The sequence below is a fragment of the Meleagris gallopavo genome, chromosome 1 (assembly GCF_905368555.1).
Source record: "Meleagris gallopavo chromosome 1, MGAL_WU_HG_1.1, whole genome shotgun sequence".
NCBI classification, from domain to species: Eukaryota; Metazoa; Chordata; class Aves; order Galliformes; family Phasianidae; genus Meleagris; species Meleagris gallopavo.
The window spans coordinates 108,494,618-108,514,760 of NC_139404.1; the positions used below are offsets into that span (position 1 = coordinate 108,494,618).

The following is a 20,143-nucleotide window of genomic DNA, read 5'->3' on the forward strand; positions in this document are numbered from 1 at the left end:
AACCATGACAGCAGTAAGGCGGTAAACCTTTTCTGATGTGAATTGGAATTGATTGATCCGACAAAACTGAATTCAAAAAATAAAGGTAACTGAGCAAAAGCGCTCAGAGATGACGTCTCTGGTGAAGGTTGTAAGGGAGATTTGCTGTCATTTTTAAACAAACATTTGTTTTTAGTGGTGGGAACACATTTTGTTTTAGCAGCTTTTGTTTCCTTTCCTCTCTGTCCAGAGGAATGGACTTGGAGATGATGGAACCTCAAATAAATGTGTTCAACAAAAATGGCTTTGGTGAGGGAAAGCATTTCTGATCATCCATGAGCAGACGAGGCTTGGTATTTTAGGAAGATAGTTGCTGGCTTTGTATTGGTTTGTTGGAAAGTACATTCAATACTACAATATTCGAAGGCATTCAATTACTACAGCTTATCTTCTGTTTTCTTGTCCTGGTTTCAGGCAGTTAAAGCTGTCTGGGATAAATGTCCTGCCCAGCAGGTGCCTGTGAGGGGGAACAGAACTGCAAGGAGATGCAAGGACAGGTGGTGGAGTCTCCTTCTCTGGAGACTATTAAAGATCTTCCTGGATGCTGTCCCATGTGGCCTACTGTAGGGAGCCTACTTTAGCAGAGGGTTGGACTTGATGGTCTCCAGAGGTCCATTCTGACCCCTTTGATTCAGTGATTCTGTGACTAGCTTTTGTCTATGTGAAGATAAGTGAGGTTGTGTCTCAGAACCTAAGTATTTATTTCCCTTTGCTACAGGATTTAGATTAATCTGTCAAATAAACATTTGTATCATGAAATGCTCCTGTTGACTTTCAGAGTTTATTTTTGGTAATTGAGAACTGAAGAGAAAAGTTTGGTTCTTTTGGTATGAAACTTGTTTTCGCGATACTGTACATATAGTGATATTTTGCAAATAAGTGTTTTTACCTATTTGAAATAAATTTGAGCATATTTTCAAAGGAATGCTTCTGTGGAGAAAAGAACTGGTAGAGTTGTGCTTTCAAAACTGTGAGTTTGTCTCTGTTGTGCAAGTAATCCTTTGCCAAATCGATACAATCCTGAATGTAGCACTGTGTGTATGTATGCTTTGTCCTACAGTGTAAAAATGGCAGCTCCTATGTGGCTTGTATAATTGGTGCCTGTAGCAAATGCAGTTTTTAACACTACTCTTTTCATATAACTAACAAATCTGAAGAGAGTTTCTGCAGGCAAGCAGACAACCATATTATGTAAGAATGGAAAAGGTAGTATATGCACAGACAGGTGCTGTTCCTCTGTTGTTTTTCCACCTTTTTTCAAAATGGCAGCATCCAATGTAGTATGAAGTCATTCTCCTCAGTTAGGCCTGAGTGCTGTGATGACTCCTTTCCAGAACAGTTTGAAGCACATTTTTGTACTGTCAGTCTTAAACTCTGTGGAGACGTTCACATATCCAGCTGTGGATATTCTCACTGCAATACATTACATTGCAAGCTCTCACCAGTCAGCCTCTAGCTTTCTTGCACTGCTGTAGAAATACTATTTTTAGTGTTGTTAATTGTTTTTTGTTCGAAGAGGCAGGTTGAACCTCAGACATCTTGGACTTTGGTATCTTCCTTGCAATGCTGACTTGGCATAATCTTTAAGCAAAGTAGATTGCTTTCTTAGCAAACCTGAGCAACGCTGCTTGCGTTTCCTGGGTCGTATTTTAAATTTAATTTGAGAAAGTCTTTTGAATAGTAATGTGATGTTCATTCAAGTAGGTGCCAACCAAGTGTTCTGATTAAAGAACTTGTCCTTATGTAGCTGGTTTACACTTCAGTTACTTTCTGTCATCCACACAAAGAGCAAGTTGAAGGCTGTAGACCATCTTGGTGAATGAAGTAATGTAATAATTTTCTCAGAGCTTTTCTGCCATGCTCTTCTTTTGCAATTATTGTCAAGCAGCTGTTGAATGCTCCTTATCAGTGTGTAGTGTCTGTTTATATATATATAATGTGTATAATTCGTTCTCGCGCTCACTGCTTTTAGTAGGAAGAACTTTCTATCTCTTTGGGGAGAATAGGTTGCATCACTTTCATCTGAATGTGTTGCGATACAGCAAGAGCAAGATCATCGTAGGCCTGAGAATGGAAAGTGTCTGCAAATACCTACAAGAATAGCAAAAATAGAAAGGACTAATGGAAGCGAAGAATTTAAAATCTTTTTAGAGTAAGAAAGAGTTAGTTAAGGATAGTATCGTGGGATTGAAAGAGCTTGATTCAGATGATCTTGCATCACTAGTGGGTAGAGGTCTTAAAAATGTGCCAAACAAAAAGTGGCATGTAGCCTAATTGATCAGTGATTTGGTGCTAGTGAGACCCTTTAAACAACTACATCCTGCAGAAGCGTGTTCTGTTTGTAAACAGGCCTCCTGTCTGCACTGTAAGTTGTTACCATTGAGGAGGTGATCTGATTTTATTCTGTACTTATGTCTAATTACCTCTATCATGAGAGGAGGCAGCATATTCTTGTTAGTGTTAACTCCTATCTTATAAACATAGTGGTGCAGCACTAAGATGGAAAAACTTACTACCAGAAATTTCTTCTACAGGTTACAAGTGAATTAGGTACAGTTTTTATATAGCAATTAGGATATCTTATATTTTAGCTTTCAGCCCTCTTTGGGAAATGAATCCAGGTTGGGGAGCAGGAGGACCTTTTTAAAAACAAAAGCAAAACAACAAAACCCCCAAACAAACAGCAAACAGAACCTTCCAAGACTTTAGATAGATATGCTTATAACATATATAACTTATAACATATGCTAGTGAATTCTGGAAAAAAAAAAAAAAAAAAAAAAAAAAAAGAAATACCACAGCAGGACTTTAAACCAATTTAATAATAAATGAGATCAGAAAGATTAGTGTTGAACAGTATTTGAGAATAAATGCTCAACAAACCCACTAAAATGTAGTCCTGGCACTGTGCTTTTTCAATAGTTCTTAGAGCCTTTTGTCTCACGTGACAGAGTTTTTCACTGATGTCAAAGAAAAATATTTGTCTGCTTTAGTCATCTGATGTCAGAGGTGTGTGTGTGTTTTTGTTTTTATTTTCATAACACTGCCTGTGTAGTTAATGGATCGGAATGATTTCATTCAGAAGGAAATATTGATTTGGGAATGTTCAGATAGTTCACTGACAAGCATCTAGAAACTTTGGGATGTGTTGGGGGGGAAAAAAAAGATTATTGAGGATTTTGGTGGGCTTGGGATAGGTTTCAAAATGTTGTTATGGCTCTTGTGCATCAGCCAGCTTGTCACAGAGTACTTGTTCCTCTTGGAAGTCCTGGACTTGTTGTACCAAAGTACCAGGGAGTAAAACAAGAAGGAATGGAGAAATGAAAAACTTGGAACCAATAGCATAAAATTTCAGTGAGTAGCTTCATGTGGACATCTGGAGTAGTAGTTTCTGGAGTGCTCAGTCACCTTAGCATTATGTTGTCACCTTGTCACCTAAACAAAGGGTATTTTGGCATTGGTTGTTCCTTTCAGTTTTTGGCTAATGTCACCCTTGAAATTTTTCCACAGGATTAGGTTTATGGTTATAGAATATATGTATAGATAGATAGATAGATAGATATAGCCTATCCCTGAACCACAGATTGATACATTCTTTACTCAGTTATGCAATGAGGTTCACAGCCAGGTTCACAATCAGCATTCATTTCAGTAAGTTTTGCTTCTCTTTTGCTTGACTTGGCCATCTGAATGCTTTGGATGTCAATTTGGTGGATGTCAAGTGGTTGTCAGTCATCGAAAGCATACGTTAAAATGATTTTTTGGCTCAGTGTTTGATCTGGGCTTGTGGTAAAACTATGTAAATCATTTAAATCTATTTTGATTTTTTTTAATTTATGAATATATTTATTAGATATGTTTAAGGAATATAGTAGAACTAAAGATGTATTCTTCTGGTTGTTTTAAGTGATAAGGGATGTTATTTCCTAGTTGTGATCTTTATCGGGATATTTAGGTCTTGTTTAATTCTGTCAACTCTTTAGAAGAAGAAAGTCCTTCTTTAAAAGGTTGTTGAGTTTTAGTTGTAGTAGGATTCCAGAATTATTTTTGTTTCCCTTTTACACACATCCATCTTTCTCTTTTTAAGCTGTGTCTGGTCACTTTGGCTCTACTAGTGACAGTTGTTGGAGTGAAAGCTTAGTGTTGAGGCCCTTCCACCAAGATGAGTTTGCTACAATAAAATAGTTGCTTAGGCATCCATCCACATTGTATTTGTTTTGCTATGTGTCTGTCTTTGTTTAAGAAGATAACACATTTAAAGCCATTCTCAGACTTTTTTATATCCCTTTTATTCCTCCCTTCCCCTTTCTTTCCCTCCAGACTTTGAAGTTTGTTTTAAATTGGAGTTCCAGGGGTACTTGTATTCTTGGAAATGTTTCATTCAAAATTTAGTTAGATGCAAGGCAAAATCCATGTGTGGGGTTTTTTTTGTTTGTTCATTTTTTGTCTTTTTTGAAAAATATTTTAGGAAGTAGATCATGCATGCAGCAACTACTAATGCTTCGGGGACGCATACAGAGCAGTGTGATACTTTTGCAGTATTTCACATCTCTTGAGTCTTGGGAATCTTTTGCAACAGCTCTCCCAAACAATCCTGATCTTCCAGGAATTTTTGTTCTGTTATTTAAGAAGGTGATGCTCTTACTGTCTGCTTATTGTGATGTTCTCCGCTTCCTCTCCAGCACTCCAGTAGCAGGCAGTTCACAAATTGACCTGCATCTTGCCAGCCTTATAGTCCTTTCTAGGTTGTACTACCAACTCATAGAACCATAGAATGGTTTGGGTTGGAAGGGACCTTTAAGATCATCTGGTTCCAACCTCCTGCAATAGGCAGGGATACCTCCCTCTAGATCAGCTGCTCAAAGCCCCATCCAGCCTGGCCTTGAGTGCTTCCAGGGTGGGAGCATCCACAACTCATTTGATGTTTGTCCTGTGTCAGATTTACGCTAGTGCAGCCTGCTGATAACTTCATATTCAGTGTTTGATGAAATGGCTCAAACTTGCTGATGACAGTAGATATAGGGTCTAGTTGAGCAGAACCTGAAATGCTGCAATCCTTTGGGTGTTTGTAGTACTCGGTGACTGTGTTTGGTCCGTGTTCAAAAGATAAGGTGATGTAGTTTGCACTGGAGGTCTGTTTTCCTTTTTTCCTCTGATCATTGAGGATAGCCTTGCATGGATCAGATACGTTCTTTGGTGTATTTTATGTGCCCTCAAATCTAATGCAGGAGAGAAAGCTAATTACAACAAATGAGTTTTAAAACTAACGTGGTCTTTCTTCAACTGACAGTGTGGTGTGGTTGTCTGTGACAGGAGGGCGCGTACATCCGTATTACATTTAGTATCTTTTTACTCAAGATGTTGAATTCTCAAACATTCTGGGGTGCAAATTGGATTTTTAGGTGCAGTACAGGAAAAGCACTTTGCTGTGCTCCAGAAACAGAATCTGTAATTCTCCTTTCTTTGTGTCAGGCTCCAAGTTTCCCAGGCTATCTCTTTGATGTGGTCAGCATGCTGTTGCTAAATCACTGAGCCGTATTTCACTTTCTATGGGCAGTAATGAGTTGCAAATCAATAAAGAGTTTTTTATGGCCCATCTTATGGAGATGTTGTAACTTGGTATGAGATAGCATTAAGCAGTATAGCCAACGCTTGTTTCAATATTCATTTCAGAATTTGTTTATACTATTAAATTAAAGATTTCGTGTGCTGCACTTAATTCAAACAGAGCAGAAGGTAGTGCAGAGTCGAGTGAAGTGCTTGTTCAGTAACTTTCTGGAGACTTCAGGCTAAAGCAGTAATCATAGTGACTGTTGGTTTATTTTTAAGCAATTTTAGGACTGAACAACAGCTGTTTTGGTCAGATGTCAGAGCACCTGAGTTTGCTTGTTCTGGTGTTTAATCAAACTTGTTTGTTTAGTATCTGATGATTGCATTATGCTAGTGGCTGATGGTCAAAGTGATATATTAGAGGAAAATTAGGAAAAAATGGGTGGGCTGTAAAAGAATTCCCAACCAGAGAAGGGCCACTAAGATGATCAGAGGGCTGGAGCACCTCCCCTACAAAGACAGGCTGAGGGAGCTGGGCGTGTTCAGCCTGGAGAAAAGAAGGCTGCGGGGTGACCTCATTGCAGCCTTCTAGCATTTAAAAGGGTATTAAAAAGAAGGGGAATCAACTTTTTACAAGGGTAGACAGTGATAGGACAAGGGGGAATGGTTTTAAGCTCAAAGAGGGAAGGTTTATGTTGAATGTCAGGGGGAAGCTCTTTACTCAGAGAGTGGTGAGGTGCTGGCACAGGCTGCCCAGAGAGGCTGTGGATGCCCCGTCCCTGGAGGTGTTCAAGGCCAGGTTGGATGGGGCCCTGGGCAGCCTGATCTACTATTAAATGGGGAGGTTGGTGGCCTTGCATGTGGCAGGGGGCTTGGAACCTGATGATCCTTGGGGTCCCTTCCAACCCATGCCATTCTGTGATTCTATTTTTGTAATTAAAGTTTGGTAAGCTCCTATTAGGAGCAGTTTCTTGTTCTGTGCACAATGGAAGGGAAAAGAGAGGATGTCAGGTTCTTCTCCAGCCCTAGCTCTTCTGTTCCACAGAAAGATCCTTTGTTCAGGTTGGGCTGTACAACAGCATGTGATTGTAAAGATTACAAAGACAAGTGGAAAACTGCCAGGAAATAGCCTACTTGCTGTATGCTTGTTTAACATGGTAATTGGAAAACATAACTCTTCAGCTCCAGAGACCCTGAGAAAGGTGTGGGGGAAGGAGAGTGAGAATGTAGAGCTTCTGGAGGAAGGAAAAAGGATTTAAAAAAAAAAATAAATAAAAAATTGCAGTCTCAGAAAAAGGGGAGTGCAGCAATTCAAAGATAAAGCCGTAAGAAGCAGAAGAGAAGAGAAGCCACAAAGAAGAGAGCAATAGCTGAGATAACTTCAGGGCAGCATACACATGAGAGACAGCATAAATGATATCACAGCTAGTATGGGCCAGCTCATTTTCCTAACATCAGAATGCACACGTGGCATAATAGGTATTAGAACTCTGATCAAATGCTATGAAATTTATATTTATAGCCTCACTCCTTTTCTCATTGGATGTGTTTATTTGCCAGAAGTGACATGGTGACATGCAGTATTTTCTCTTTAATTGTGATGGACTATTGAGGCACTGTAGCTTGTCTAGCATGGTTGATTACTCAGTCAGCAAGTTATAATAGCATATGTATTATGTGCCTTGTTGAGGTGTTCTACTAGGTTATGTTGGACTCAAGTGTCCAAAGCAAATAAAAATACAACTTTTATATTGAAGCAAATTGAGGCATAGTTTATTAATGTGTTTGTTTTTTGTTTGTTTGTTTTTTTTTTTTTTTGTAATTTGCACATGGTGATAAATTATTTTATTTCATGTTTAGGTGCTGGAGATCAGAATTTATTTACTTCCCTATATCCTACGCTTTCTCAGCAGCTTCCAAGAGAACCCATGGAATGGAGGAGGTAAATTTGCATTTGGTTCTGTAGTGCTATTTCAGTATGTTACTAGACATGGGAAAGTGTGCCACTGTGCTGTGGGAAGCTTTTACCATAAAGTGAGTCAGGCACCTGCCTTAATTAGTCAAGGTAAATGTTCAGAATGCTTTCTTCTGCACCCCAGCTGTGTTGAACTTTACCTGAAGGAAAATAGTAGTAGTGCTATGTTTCTTTTTGTTGTTATTGGTGTTTTTGGTACGTGCCTTGATGCGCTTTGGGTGTTTTGAAACGGGTTTGCTGCTCTTTTTCATGAAAATATGGGTAGAACTTTAGATGAAACTTCCTGTAGAATCCTTGGTATGGCCCACTGTATTTTGGTGAAGAAAAATATTTTGGGAATTTTCGTATTTAGAATTTTCTACTTTTAGAGGTCTCGGAGGTATAGAAAATCTTTTAATGAAAGCTGAAAAGCTTCTAGCTGCTGTTCTTGTAAAAAGGAGCATCTATAATAACACTTCAAGTGATACTATATTTTAGCTGACTTTATGTAAACTACTATAAGCATAGTTTTTGAGTTTCCAGTGCCCAGAGCTTTTCAGTTTATTCAACAAAATCCATTTTCATTTTTGGGTTCTACTACATATATCTCAGTTGCTAATTTCAGGTTTTGAATTTTTCAGGTCTTATGGCCGTGCTCCAAAGATGATTCATCTAGAATCAAACTTTGTTCAGTTTAAAGAGGAGCTACTACCCAAAGAGGGGAATAAGGCTCTTCTGACTTTTCCTTTTCTTCATATTTACTGGACAGAATGTTGTGTAAGTATTAGAAAAACAAAATTACATTTTTTGACTTTAAACTTGCCCTGTCTTTTTTTTTTTTTTTTTTTAAACTTGCTTTTTGTGTTTGCTTGAACAATTAAGTTTGCAATGTGTAAAGGTACATACCTAGTATATCAGAAACTTGTCAACTTAAGTACACTTCTGTTATAAGTGGTATCTATAATGTTGCTTGACACTAAGAAGAAGACTTTTGAATAGCCTTTATTCAGCATTTTGTCATTAAAAAAAACCCAAAGTCTAACAGCGTTATTGCAGTAGCACAGCACACTTGCTACATGATACAGAAATGTGGCCAGATTATTTTGGTTATGATCTTTTCATAAGGTTAAATCTTAAAAAGAATGTGTATTTTACTTTATCTTCTGCATATGTCAGTTGTTAGTATGCAGCTGTGGTCTAAACTGGTGTATTGGGTTCAGATAGAAAAGTTTTGGTAGCAGAGGGCTGCAGGGATGATCTGTTTGCAGAGAGCCCAGCAGCTGCCCCGTGTCAGAGCAAAGTTAGCTCCAGCTGCTCTGAAAGGGACCATGGGCAGAGCTGAGCTGTGAGCTTTTCACTGGGTGGGATCTGGGAGAGTAGTTTTAAGGAAGGGAAGAACTGCTGCACAACATCAACTGGGAGTGAGGAATGAGAATTGTGAGAGCAGCAGCCCAGCCCTGCAGGCATCAAGGTCAGTACAGAACGAGGGCAGGAGGTGCTCCAGGCACAAAGCAGAAGCTCCCTGCAGCCCAGGAGCGGCCTGTGGATGAGCGGGCTGTGAAACCACCACAACTGGATAATATTTGGAAGGTCTTAATTCTATTTAAATGAAGTTCACTGCTTAGAGATTGCATAACTAATTTGTAATAGAGACCAGTTGAATGACAGAGGTAACTTCTGATTTGTGACCAAAAGCATTCCTAACAGGTTTAAGAGTTATCTGAATTAATCTGTTTGGAAACAACCGAAAAAATGCTGAATAACCTTCAGTGGTTTTGTTTTTTTAAAACGAAAAACCTCGCCTCTCTTTCCCTCCAGCTTGTAAGCATTTTAATATCTGAGCTGTGTTAGAAGGTACAAATCTTCTGTTATTATGCAACAATATAACAGTTTAGCATTTTGATGTCAAACATACTCATGTTGTAAAATTTAAGAAAATAATCTAAAGGATTGTACCAAAAACTAATTGGTACAATGATTATACAAGGTTGCCAAGAATTATGCCAAGTACTCTTAATCAATTACTAGAAATAAATGAAATTCAAAGATCAAAAACCTTACCATACTTCGGCTCATTTGGTTTCTCCCAATAAGTAAATTTATTGTCACTAATTCTGTTTGATAAGCCTTTATATTTCTCTTCTGTTGGAACAAAAGTACAGAAGTTGCCTTTTAAAATTGTTTAGACCGACTGTTTGCTTTAGTGATTCACCACTTCTCACCTCAGGACACAGAAGTGTACAAAACCACAGTCAAGGATGACATCACCAAGTGGCAGAATGTTCTCAAGGCTCACAGCTCAGTGGACTGGCTAATTGTGGTTGTTGAGAGTGATGCCAAGAAAAAGAACAAAACAAATATCCTTCCCCGAACCTCTATAGTAGATAAAATAAGAAATGACTTCTGTAACAAACAAAGTGACAGGTAAGGAATCTTTTATTTGCAAAATTTAAAACCTTTGACTAGTGTGTGCTGACTTGAAACCTTAACTTTTCTATGTAACAGATTCCTTGCTTTTTATAGGATCTTCTCTGATGTCCAGCATCCAAAGCTATAAAAGGAGGAGTTTATTTTCAATTCCTCATGGATTAGTGGTGTCTGTGAAATGTTTCAAGAATATTTCAACTACACTGAAATCTCGTGACTTATCTTGATTGAAGGGGAAAATTCCATGCTTATATCAGTTTTCAGAGTTTAGGTGCAGAAATGTTATATCAGAACTATAGGTAATGGTAGTGTGGTGTGAGGGAACAATGAAGCTGACATCGTTAACTTTTTACCATTGAACTCTACTTTTCACTTAATAAATCACCTTTCCAGTATGAAATAATTGATGTAAAAACAGGTGAAGAAACTGAAGTTATTCTAAGGAAAACAATGATGAAAAAAGTTTTGAAACTGTTTTTGCCTTCATTAAAGACAACAAAATATGCAAATCTTTATTTGAAACTAACAAATATCTTCTTCCTTATTCTGCATCATTGCATGGAATATATAATATATTTTCATTTTGTTTGAATCTCAAGAGTTAACTTTAAATAGGAGATTTTCTCCCTAGGGATGGGTGATAGTTCAAAGGGATAGATGACAGTACTCATTGTACCTTAGTGTGATCTGCCAGTGACCAACTGACAGGTCAGCATGTTATGACATTGACAGCAATTTATTTGTACCCACTTCGTGTTTGCTATATTACAGGACTATTATAAATAGTCTGGACAAGTCTGAATCATTTTGCTTTTATTATCTCATGGCAAACTGATTAAAACAAGCAGAAAACATTACTTTTCTAATAAGAAATGATGTTCAGTTTAAATAAGAGGTTTTTCTGTCTGTGAAGATGTCTGTACTTTTTTGATTCTTGTTAGATTATGGTATAAAAACTGAAGAAATAAATGCTCTCAGTAAGACTTACTTGTGAATTACTGTGATCTGCTAAGTACTTATTAAAAAAACAACAACAAAACAGCAACATTCCCCCCCCCCCCAAAAAAAAAACCAGTGAAAGTTCTAGCACGTGAAGTTTGTAAAAACAAATTGACATCTCCTGCAAGAACATACTTTTTTGTTCTAACTTGTCTTCATTTCTGCTCTGCGTAATATTTGCCAGCAATAGCTATAATTGTTCTGCTGATTGTATTTCTAGGCAGGCTTTTTTCCTTCGTTTGCTACAACATTATTACTCTTGTATTAAGTAGTTGGAATCATGTATATCCATTATTTGATTTTTATTAAAAAAGTAAACAAAAAAAACTAAAGGCTTCAAATAGTAATTGTTTTGTAAAAAATCTCTTAAGTCTTTTCTGTAAACTATATAACAGCCTTAAACATACATGGGAAAGTTTAAGAAACAAACAAACAAACAAAAAAAAAAACAAAAAAAACCACTCTGCCCTCTTTCCTTCTCTCCCCCCAAATTTTTTTTTTGAGTGTTGAATTAAAAGATAGTTTTATTGACTGTGAACCTGTCGGATGCGCACTGTATTACAGCTGTGCGTTTATATGTAAAATTTTTATTTTGTACCTCCTCCAAAATAACTTATCAATCTTTTTGCAGATGTGTGGTACTTTCAGACCCTTTGAAAGACTCTTCCCGTTCTCAGGAATCTTGGAATGCCTTCCTGACCAAACTCAGGACATTGCTTCTCATGTCTTTTACCAAGAACTTAGGCAAGTTTGAAGATGATATGAGAACTTTGAGAGAAAAAAGAACTGAACCAAGATGGAGCTTCTGCGAGTATTTCATGGTCCAGGTAAGTCTTTCTCCTTCTTCTTTCTTCTTCTTTTTTTTTTTTAATATAAAAAATGTGCTTTGAGTTTTAGTTCTAATAATGGCTATTCTTTCTGGTGTTTTTAATGCTCTATTTGTTCTTTGAGGTAGGAGAGGATAGGGGAGATGAAGACTGATATAAGAGCAACATTTTCATATTGGCAAGCCTAAAGAGGTTGTGCGTGCAAGCCTATTGCAAACAAAGTGTTATGAATCTCAGCTGTAACAAACACAAAATCCATCTAGAAAATATTGTGAATTTTGGATAAATGTCTTATTAATATGGTTGTACAAAGACATTCAAACTTGTAATTGGCATTTAATGCAAATATCACTATGCTTTATTTGCTTAAATTATTAACAGTATGTGTGAAGTGTCTGTTTTGAATAAGGCTAAATAGAGAATGCCCTTGAATTCTGCTTTTTTGTATTTCTAAGTATGTCTGCTTTAGTGATATAGAGAAAAATAAGAAAATCTTATTCAATAGAACTAAAGTTTTGATTCTTTTTAGTTTTCTAGTCACTGTATGATTCCCTTTCTTACACCAATTTCACATCATCCTCATGTCTTGTCTGAGTTTGTCTGCTACCACTTTATTTGATATATCTACTTCTCCCACTCTTTTTACCTTTAATTTTTTGTCTCTTCTCTGCGTACTGCAGAACCTTTGTTGATACTGCAATAGTGTTTTTCTCTTGTAATTAGAGACATTATTACTGTTATGTAAACACAAGAGACATTATTAATGTTATGGGAGATGACTGTGTAGTAGATTTTCTTTGAAACTTGAACTTTCAGTAGATGCATGAACAGTTGCTTGTAGTGAATCAGAATCTGGATGCACAGTAGGATGAACTGGCATAGCTGTATGTTTGTAGTTTTATTGTTAGCTTCATTGTGTTAGGAGGAAAGGATGCATCTACTACAGTGATTTTTCTTTTGTATGTGATTACCAGCAGAAGAAACGTGTTGGAGCTTCCTGGAGCTCTGTGTGCAGGTGGAGGCAGCTTATAATACCAAACATGACTAGTATCCATAATGTGCTCATTGTCTTGTTTGTGTGTCAAAAGGAAGAACTGGCCTTCGTCTTTGAGATGCTGCAGCAGTTTGAAGATGCACTAGTGCAGTATGATGAACTGGATGCCTTGTTTTCTCAGTACGTTGTGAACTTTGGGGCTGGTGGTAAGTGTCTTAAAATGGTAAAAATTATCCTTAGTCATTTATGTCCTGTGCTTCACCAAAAGATGATGATGCCTTAGGTACCATGTGTGTATGTGGGAGAAAGAGATGGTACATTGCAGTGAAGGTCTACTAGACAGCTGTGCCCTTGTCACAGTCTCACTGTATCTTCTTAGTTCTTGCTTTTAAGCCTCAGAAATGAAAAACAATTTTTAATGAAAACCTGCATTTTACTTTTATTCAGTGATTGTTATAAACAGAGCTCTGAGCCTCTGTAATTACCTAAGTTTCAGTCTGGCTGGGATGCAGTTGCTGTTCTCACAGCTCACTTCTAAGTTAGTTAATAAAGAGCTTCTAGAAGAAATGCATCCAGTTTTGTTTCAAATTATGAGATATTTCCGTTCACTTCTGTGGTGATTACCAAATATGTGCTTGATCTGCTCTTTAGAAGATGAAACCCTCTCTTCACAAAAAATTACTATACAACAAATATCAAATAACTTGAAACTGTTTTAATGAGCGGAAGTATGTGGTGTGACATAAGATCTTTCATTAGGTGCACATTATGATCCTAGTGAAAATACAGTACAGTGAAATATATTTATCCTCACTGAACTTGATGCTAAATCTGAAGGTGAGGATATATATCTATGGTGGCTGAGTAAGAAATACATATGTGGATAAAACTGGGTGGTCTGGTCTTCATTAGGGAAGAATTACTGAAAAATACATTACAAACTCAGTGGCATTATACTGACAATAAGAAACATACAATTAAGACCAAATGCATGTGGCATTTGAATGTTCTGAATTGTTGTTGACTTAGTTATAGAATTTCTGTTGTTTAGGTTTTAAAGATGTTAAGATTATCAAGTAACTTAAGAAGGAATAAGCAAGTTTGCAGCCCTAGGGGGGCAGAAGAGGCTTTAAATAACAGTGATTGATTCTTGGATATGAACTTTATTTATTTAGATGGTGCAAACTGGCTGACATTTTTTTGCCAGCCAGTGAGGAGCTGGAATGGTTTAATTCTCCGAAAACCAATAGACATGGAGAAAAGAGAGCTAATTCAGAATCAAGAAGCTACCCTACTGGACCTGCGTAGTTATTTATTTTCTCGCCAGTGCACGTTGTTAATCTTCCTGCAGAGGCCGTGGGAGGTTTCTCAGCGAGCGTTGGAGCTTCTTCACAACTGTGTGCAAGAACTCAAGCTATTAGAAGTGAGTTTGCGTAATATATTGCAAATGATAATGGAGATGATTTTATCCAATAGTGATCTAACAGGAATTTTGAAGTTTGGCCACCGAAATACAGTAAGTACAGTCTGTGCAGTAATACTCGATTGTAACAATGCCAGAATTCAGTGTTTCATCATGAAATGGTCTTTGGAAAGAAATTGGAGACATCACATCTGAAAAACCTTGTTTAGGTGACTTTCTTGGTGAAGACTAGAATATTTTAACTTGTTAAACTGGTGGGTAATTTCTCTTATTTTCTGAATTTATTACTGAGCTCTTGAAGTACGGTTCCAATAGACTGAAATCTTTGAACACTGTTGTGTTGAAGAAAATAAGATGGGGTGGTTAATGTGCTGAGATGCAGCCTAATTGTTTACAATTACTAAGTACTGTTCTGAACTTTAAACATTAATCTACAGTAGGGCTTCTTATTGCTGTGCAAGTAGATATTATTTTGATCACATTTTGTGGTTCTTGTTTCATAATTCCTTCTGGTGCCCAGTAATGCTCTTTTATGTTTTGCGTGTCCCTGTGGCTCTCATCTAATGACAGAAGGAGCAGGCAAACATATGATTTCACTCAGAGCTTTTTGTCATGCTGCCTGCCTCAGTGTTACTCCCCGGCATTCAGACAGTAGTTTGCACTAGTGTTTTTATCCCTCTAAAGGGACTGTATCAGGGATGTGGTACACCAGTCATACTCTTGTCTATCATCACAGGTATTTTTAATTGATGTATATAATCAAGAATAGTATAGCGTGTATTTGGAGACTTCTAGACTTCACTTTGTGACTCGTGCACCAATTTAATCCCATGAGTATCTGGTTCTCTGCAAATTTTGTGTGTGCTTTTATAACAATAACTGCTAAGTACTGCCTGCCTGACACTGGTTAGTAAAGTTCCATAAGGTGCTGCTTTGAAGAACAGAAAGTCTACTTCAGATGTGTTGCCCTTTAAATACACTTACTTAAAATTCTCATGTGAAGCATGTTTTGCTTGTATGTTTTGTGACGTGGTTTGTTGTTAGTTTACTTTATCTTTCCAAAATAAATATAACCAGCCTTCTAAATCTCTGAAGGTACTTCCTGCAATTCTGCCACTCTAGTGTCTCGGTTTCTTCTCTGCACCTTTTCTATTTGTGATGTTTCTGCCTTAATATGTGGAGATCCAAACTGAATGAAGATATTGAGGCTTTGAGACAGGAGTGTGTATTTGTGAATGTAGTGCAGCTATCCCTATTGTCATACCTCTTATTACAGTCATACCTCTTAATATGGCTCGATGCCAGTGAACACACAGGTGAAATCTCAGCTAGTCTGTTTTTATGGTCTTTCACTTCCTGGAAATTCTCTCAGAATTCAGTTGTTTTTTTTTTTTTTCTAATGTGTTGTGCTTCTATGTTGAACTTTCATGTCACATTAGTCATTTATCTACTTTACTTAAGTCTCAAGATCCATAATAGTCTTTTTGAAAGTAATGTTTTTGCATTGGTTAATAGTAAGATTTTGAGATACTACTACTGTGACTTTTATTCCAGTTGTGCTAATCCTTATCTTGATTGTTTTGTTATCAAACTCCTTTCTCTTTCCCCATTGTTCTGACTGATAACTCCTTTCTGGTTTTGGTTCTGAGTTGTATTTTTTTCTGTGTGGGTTTGCTTTTTTTTTAATTGGTTGTCCATGACAGATATCATTTGATTAACAAACTTACTGTGGTGAAGGAAATGTAGACTCACTTTCTTTTTTTTTCTTGAGATTTTTGGTCTACTTCTTAGTGTATTTTTAGTATTAGTTACATCTGATGTTTCCTTACAGAAGTAGTGGCATATCTACAGAACTTTTCTCCTAACTCTGTTTTCCTTAGACCTGAATTTTTAAAGAGTTGGAAACTTCTAAGCACTAGTACCTGTTAGGCTTCTTTTGCTTTTCTTTCATCCTGATGACTACATCAAATCTAATTCACATAATCACTGTGAGTTAATAATTTTGTTAGTCATTATGGCTTTGGGATTTGGTTTGGTGTGTCTTATTTAGAACTAGTGAAGAGCTGGCCTCTTTTGTTTGCTTTATGAGTTAGTTCTTCCAAGAGGTTCTGTTATATCTTATCAAGAAAAGTAATTTTCTGAAGTATTGTGCCTTCTGACTAATGTTTGTTTCTCAGTTAATTTTTTTCTGTTTATCTTCAGGTCTCTGTTCCTCCTGGAGCTTTGGATTGTTGGGTATTTTTGAGTTGTTTGGAGGTCTTACAAAGAATAGAAGGCTGCTGTGATAGGGCTCAAATAGATGCAAATGTTTCCCACACTGTTGGTTTATGGAGCTATGCTACTGAGAAGGTGAGTAAATGAAGTGTTGCACTTCTGGCATTACAATTTTGAAGTAGGCCATTTCTTTCTATGGAGCAGAGTTTTGACGTTTTCTTGTAAAACTTGTGACATGCAGGTTTGTTATCCAGTTGCTCCACAGGTGATTGAGACCTGGGGATTACTAGAATTATGTTCACTTCTTTGGAGAAGGGATGGAAACGAGGAAACACTTCATGTCATAAAACTGTCTGTCTATAACACTAACTCCTCCACCAACTTCTCCAATCCCCCCCTGCCAATAGTTTGACAATGATTGGCTAATTAAACTTCAAAATGAACTCATGTTTTTTGACTAAAAGAAGGAACATTTATTTCAATTATAGCTGATACTGACCAGATTTAGATGCCTTTAATATTCTTAACAGAGATTACAGCAATCTGTTTACATAGTTTTACATTATTTCTTATAGCATGTTAGTATGCTAATAATATACCTTTAACTTTACTGAAGATATTATCCTTCGAGGCTTGTGCAAAAGGCAAATACCAACTTGGAACTTTTCAGTTGAGAAGCCCTTGTAATAAATGGGGAGGAAGTCTGAAAGTTATAAAGTGGCCTTTTCAGTGTGGCTAAGCCCCTTTCCTCATTACATTAATGCCTTTTCAAGTTCTACTTTTTCCATTTCTCTGTAAGAGTGTCTAAAGCTGCTATAGTTTTTCAGTGTTGAAAAACAATTTTGAAAGTTGACTAGAAACTTCAGAAGCTAATGAAATACCATACTGTGATCTTGGTGGATGTTCTCAAAGATCACTGCAAGCTTATCCTCTTCTTTCTGTAGCCTGTAGAATATTTTCCATTTCTTGTGATCATAGTTTGTGTATATTTCAGGAAAGCTAAGAATTTTCTGCTGATTGTAGGTCATCCTTGTCTGAAGTATTACAAAAGCAGAGAAAAACAATTTCACCTTAGAAGACTTAGTGCTTAAAGAAAGAAAGTGGAAGGGAAGTTCAGAATAAAGAAAACAATCATTTAAACTGCTGCTGGTTGCATCAGATTTCATTTGCTGCTTCTGTATTTCTGAAGAAGCTTTGTGCCTGTTTTGGAAATGTTCATGCCATTTGTAGTTCTTCTAGCCCAAAGAGAAAAAGGGAAAAATGATAGGATAATGAATAGGAGTAAGGTGAAACAGAATGAATGAAATCTACCAACTAGTGAGAAATGTGGAATTTAATGGTTTTTTTTGGTGGATTTTTTTTTTCCTTTTGTTGGCCACCCACATTTTATATGGTTTAGAGCAATCTAACAAGCTGAGACCTTATTTTCTTGGAGGGGAGGAGTTACCCTTGGCAGTTGATTGAGTTAGTTATGCTAAATGAGATACCATATGGCCAACAGTGAACTTGAAGGCAGGATCCTCTACTGACGTCTGGATATCAAGCATGCCAGCTGCTGTCTAGAAGGAATTTTAGTAGTAGTTGTGTGATGCTGTTTTAACACTGATTAGTGATGCTAATAATGTAGAAGAACATCTAATCATTGTGTGCATTTGTGTCGTTTTCAAACTTCTGTGCTGAATTACAGCACAGAATGTAGATAGAAATTATCTTTTGGCAGTAACTGCAAAACATCCTTAGCTTTTTTCCTGTTTATAGGGAAAAATAGAGGGACACACGCAAGGATTTATGTGTATGCATGTTGAGTCTTTAACTTACATTACATGTGATTTAGTTCTTAATAAAATTAGTTTCTACAGGAAGTAGGAATCACGTAATCGTTTTGAAAGGTTCTCTATTCTCTTCTCACAAAGCAACTTTGATATGGATTTATAAGCAGTGTAACATGGCAGCAGTATTTTCCGTAGAAATATCTTGTGGTTTTAGATCAGTGTGATAAAATAAAAGATTTGTTGTTGTTTTTGTAGCCTATTGAAAACAAGCATCTCTTTTTTTTTTTTTTTCTTACAGTTAAAGTCTCTGGGTTACTTGTGTGGGCTTGTGTCAGAGAAGGGACCTAATTCAGAAGACCTTAACAGAACTGTTGATCTGTTAGCAGGGTTGGGAGCAGAACGTCCTGAAACAGGTATTACCAGGAATGTACACATGCTTTGTAATAACTGACTTTGTCTTAAATACATGGCATATAAATACAACAGTAATTTCCAGATGTCCATATGTATATATAACCACTGATACAACTATTGTATCTTAAGAGGATTTAACTTAGTCTCTCTAGTACTTGAAATGATCAATGCATCTCTTTACTTTTGCAAGTATAAGGTTTTTCCATCAAAAGCTCATTTACCAGCATTTAAGTAAATATTCTTAAACAGTACTAGTTTTGAATGAAATTTTTAATACTTTCAGATAAGTATTGAAAACAAAATTTGTTGAAAATGAAATGAAATTTGATGTCATTCAAAAAGATAACCTGCAAGAGGAGCTACAAAATGATATTATTTGATTGGCTGAGCAATCACATTTATTTACTTGGTTGTGAGTTTCTTGTCATTCACAAAGCTATTTCTGAAGAGAAGAAACTTTCAGATTTTAAAAGTGCAGGAACAATGAGTATTTTTTTTAAGTATTTCTGCCAGACTGACGACTTGCTTGCTCCTGCAGTTATGATGATGTATGATTCTCAGTTCAGCACTGTAGTACCTGTAGTACCTGTTGTGTTTATTGAAAATGGGGGCTTTTTTCCTTCTGGACTATTGGCACATATTGGCAAGAACTTTTAAAATGAGCAAGTTACTTCAAGAAAAAAAAATTGGTACCCATTTTCCTTTGAAGTATCTTGTAAGGTGTAAAAACTTTTTTTTAAATTACAGTATACTTCTGACATACTGTTTCATAAATCTAACAGTAGAAAGTTGTGAGAATATTGTTGGTGAGAAAATACAGTGGTATATAAGTACAATTGTGTGTGTTGCTAGGTTGAATAAATGTCTTGAAGTGTTGTATGGAGAAGTTAATATACTTAACTATAGTGCTGCTTGTCTTTATCCTTCTCGGAATGTTTCTCAGGTATGGGTGCATGCACACAGTCACATTTGTTAAACAGCCTTTCTTGATTTTATTTTAGAGTCAGGGTAAGAAATGCATGATCTATTTTAAGTGTTGGAGGGGATATATTAAAATAGGAATTTGTATTTGTAAGTGACGTTTCCTATTCTTTTTTCTACAGCCAATGCATCACAGAGCCCTTACAAGAAACTTAAAGAGGCCTTATCATCTGTAGAAGCTTTTGAAAAACACTACTTAGTAAGTATAGTCTTCTGTTATTTATATTAGTTTTGGGTGATTACGTTATAGATTGAGCAGTGTAAAATTTTCACAGCTGAAAAGATGACGTTAGGAACTTCAATCTGTATTTCTATCTTTTGGTATCGAAATTCATTGCTCTCATACTAAACACACTAAGGCTGATTTGTTTTACAACCAGAGGCTCTGTATTTGTCCTGAGTCTCAAGGGTGGAGGTGAATTTTAGTACTTATACTTACAATGCTGAAGCTTATCTGTAATTAAATATACTTAAATATTCAGAGAGCCTATGTCATGGCTATTTACTCTGCTGTCTAAAATTGAGTCTTCTTTGGAAGACTATTGTTAT

At 36.6% G+C, this 20,143-nt stretch overlaps 1 protein-coding gene across 1 annotated transcript in view; it reads left to right on the forward strand.

Moving 5' to 3' along the window:
• TRAPPC10 (trafficking protein particle complex subunit 10) overlaps nucleotides 1–20,143 on the forward strand; it is a 43,158-nt gene that overhangs the window by 2,300 nt on the left and 20,715 nt on the right. Inside the window, exons 2-10 of the mRNA XM_085209295.1 lie at nucleotides 7,450–7,531; nucleotides 8,185–8,320; nucleotides 9,771–9,967; nucleotides 11,601–11,796; nucleotides 12,885–12,996; nucleotides 13,966–14,213; nucleotides 16,416–16,562; nucleotides 18,498–18,612; nucleotides 19,717–19,793. Coding sequence (XP_085065421.1) covers nucleotides 7,450–7,531; nucleotides 8,185–8,320; nucleotides 9,771–9,967; nucleotides 11,601–11,796; nucleotides 12,885–12,996; nucleotides 13,966–14,213; nucleotides 16,416–16,562; nucleotides 18,498–18,612; nucleotides 19,717–19,793 — 1,310 coding nt within the window. The remainder of the gene's footprint in view (nucleotides 1–7,449; nucleotides 7,532–8,184; nucleotides 8,321–9,770; nucleotides 9,968–11,600; nucleotides 11,797–12,884; nucleotides 12,997–13,965; nucleotides 14,214–16,415; nucleotides 16,563–18,497; nucleotides 18,613–19,716; nucleotides 19,794–20,143) is intronic.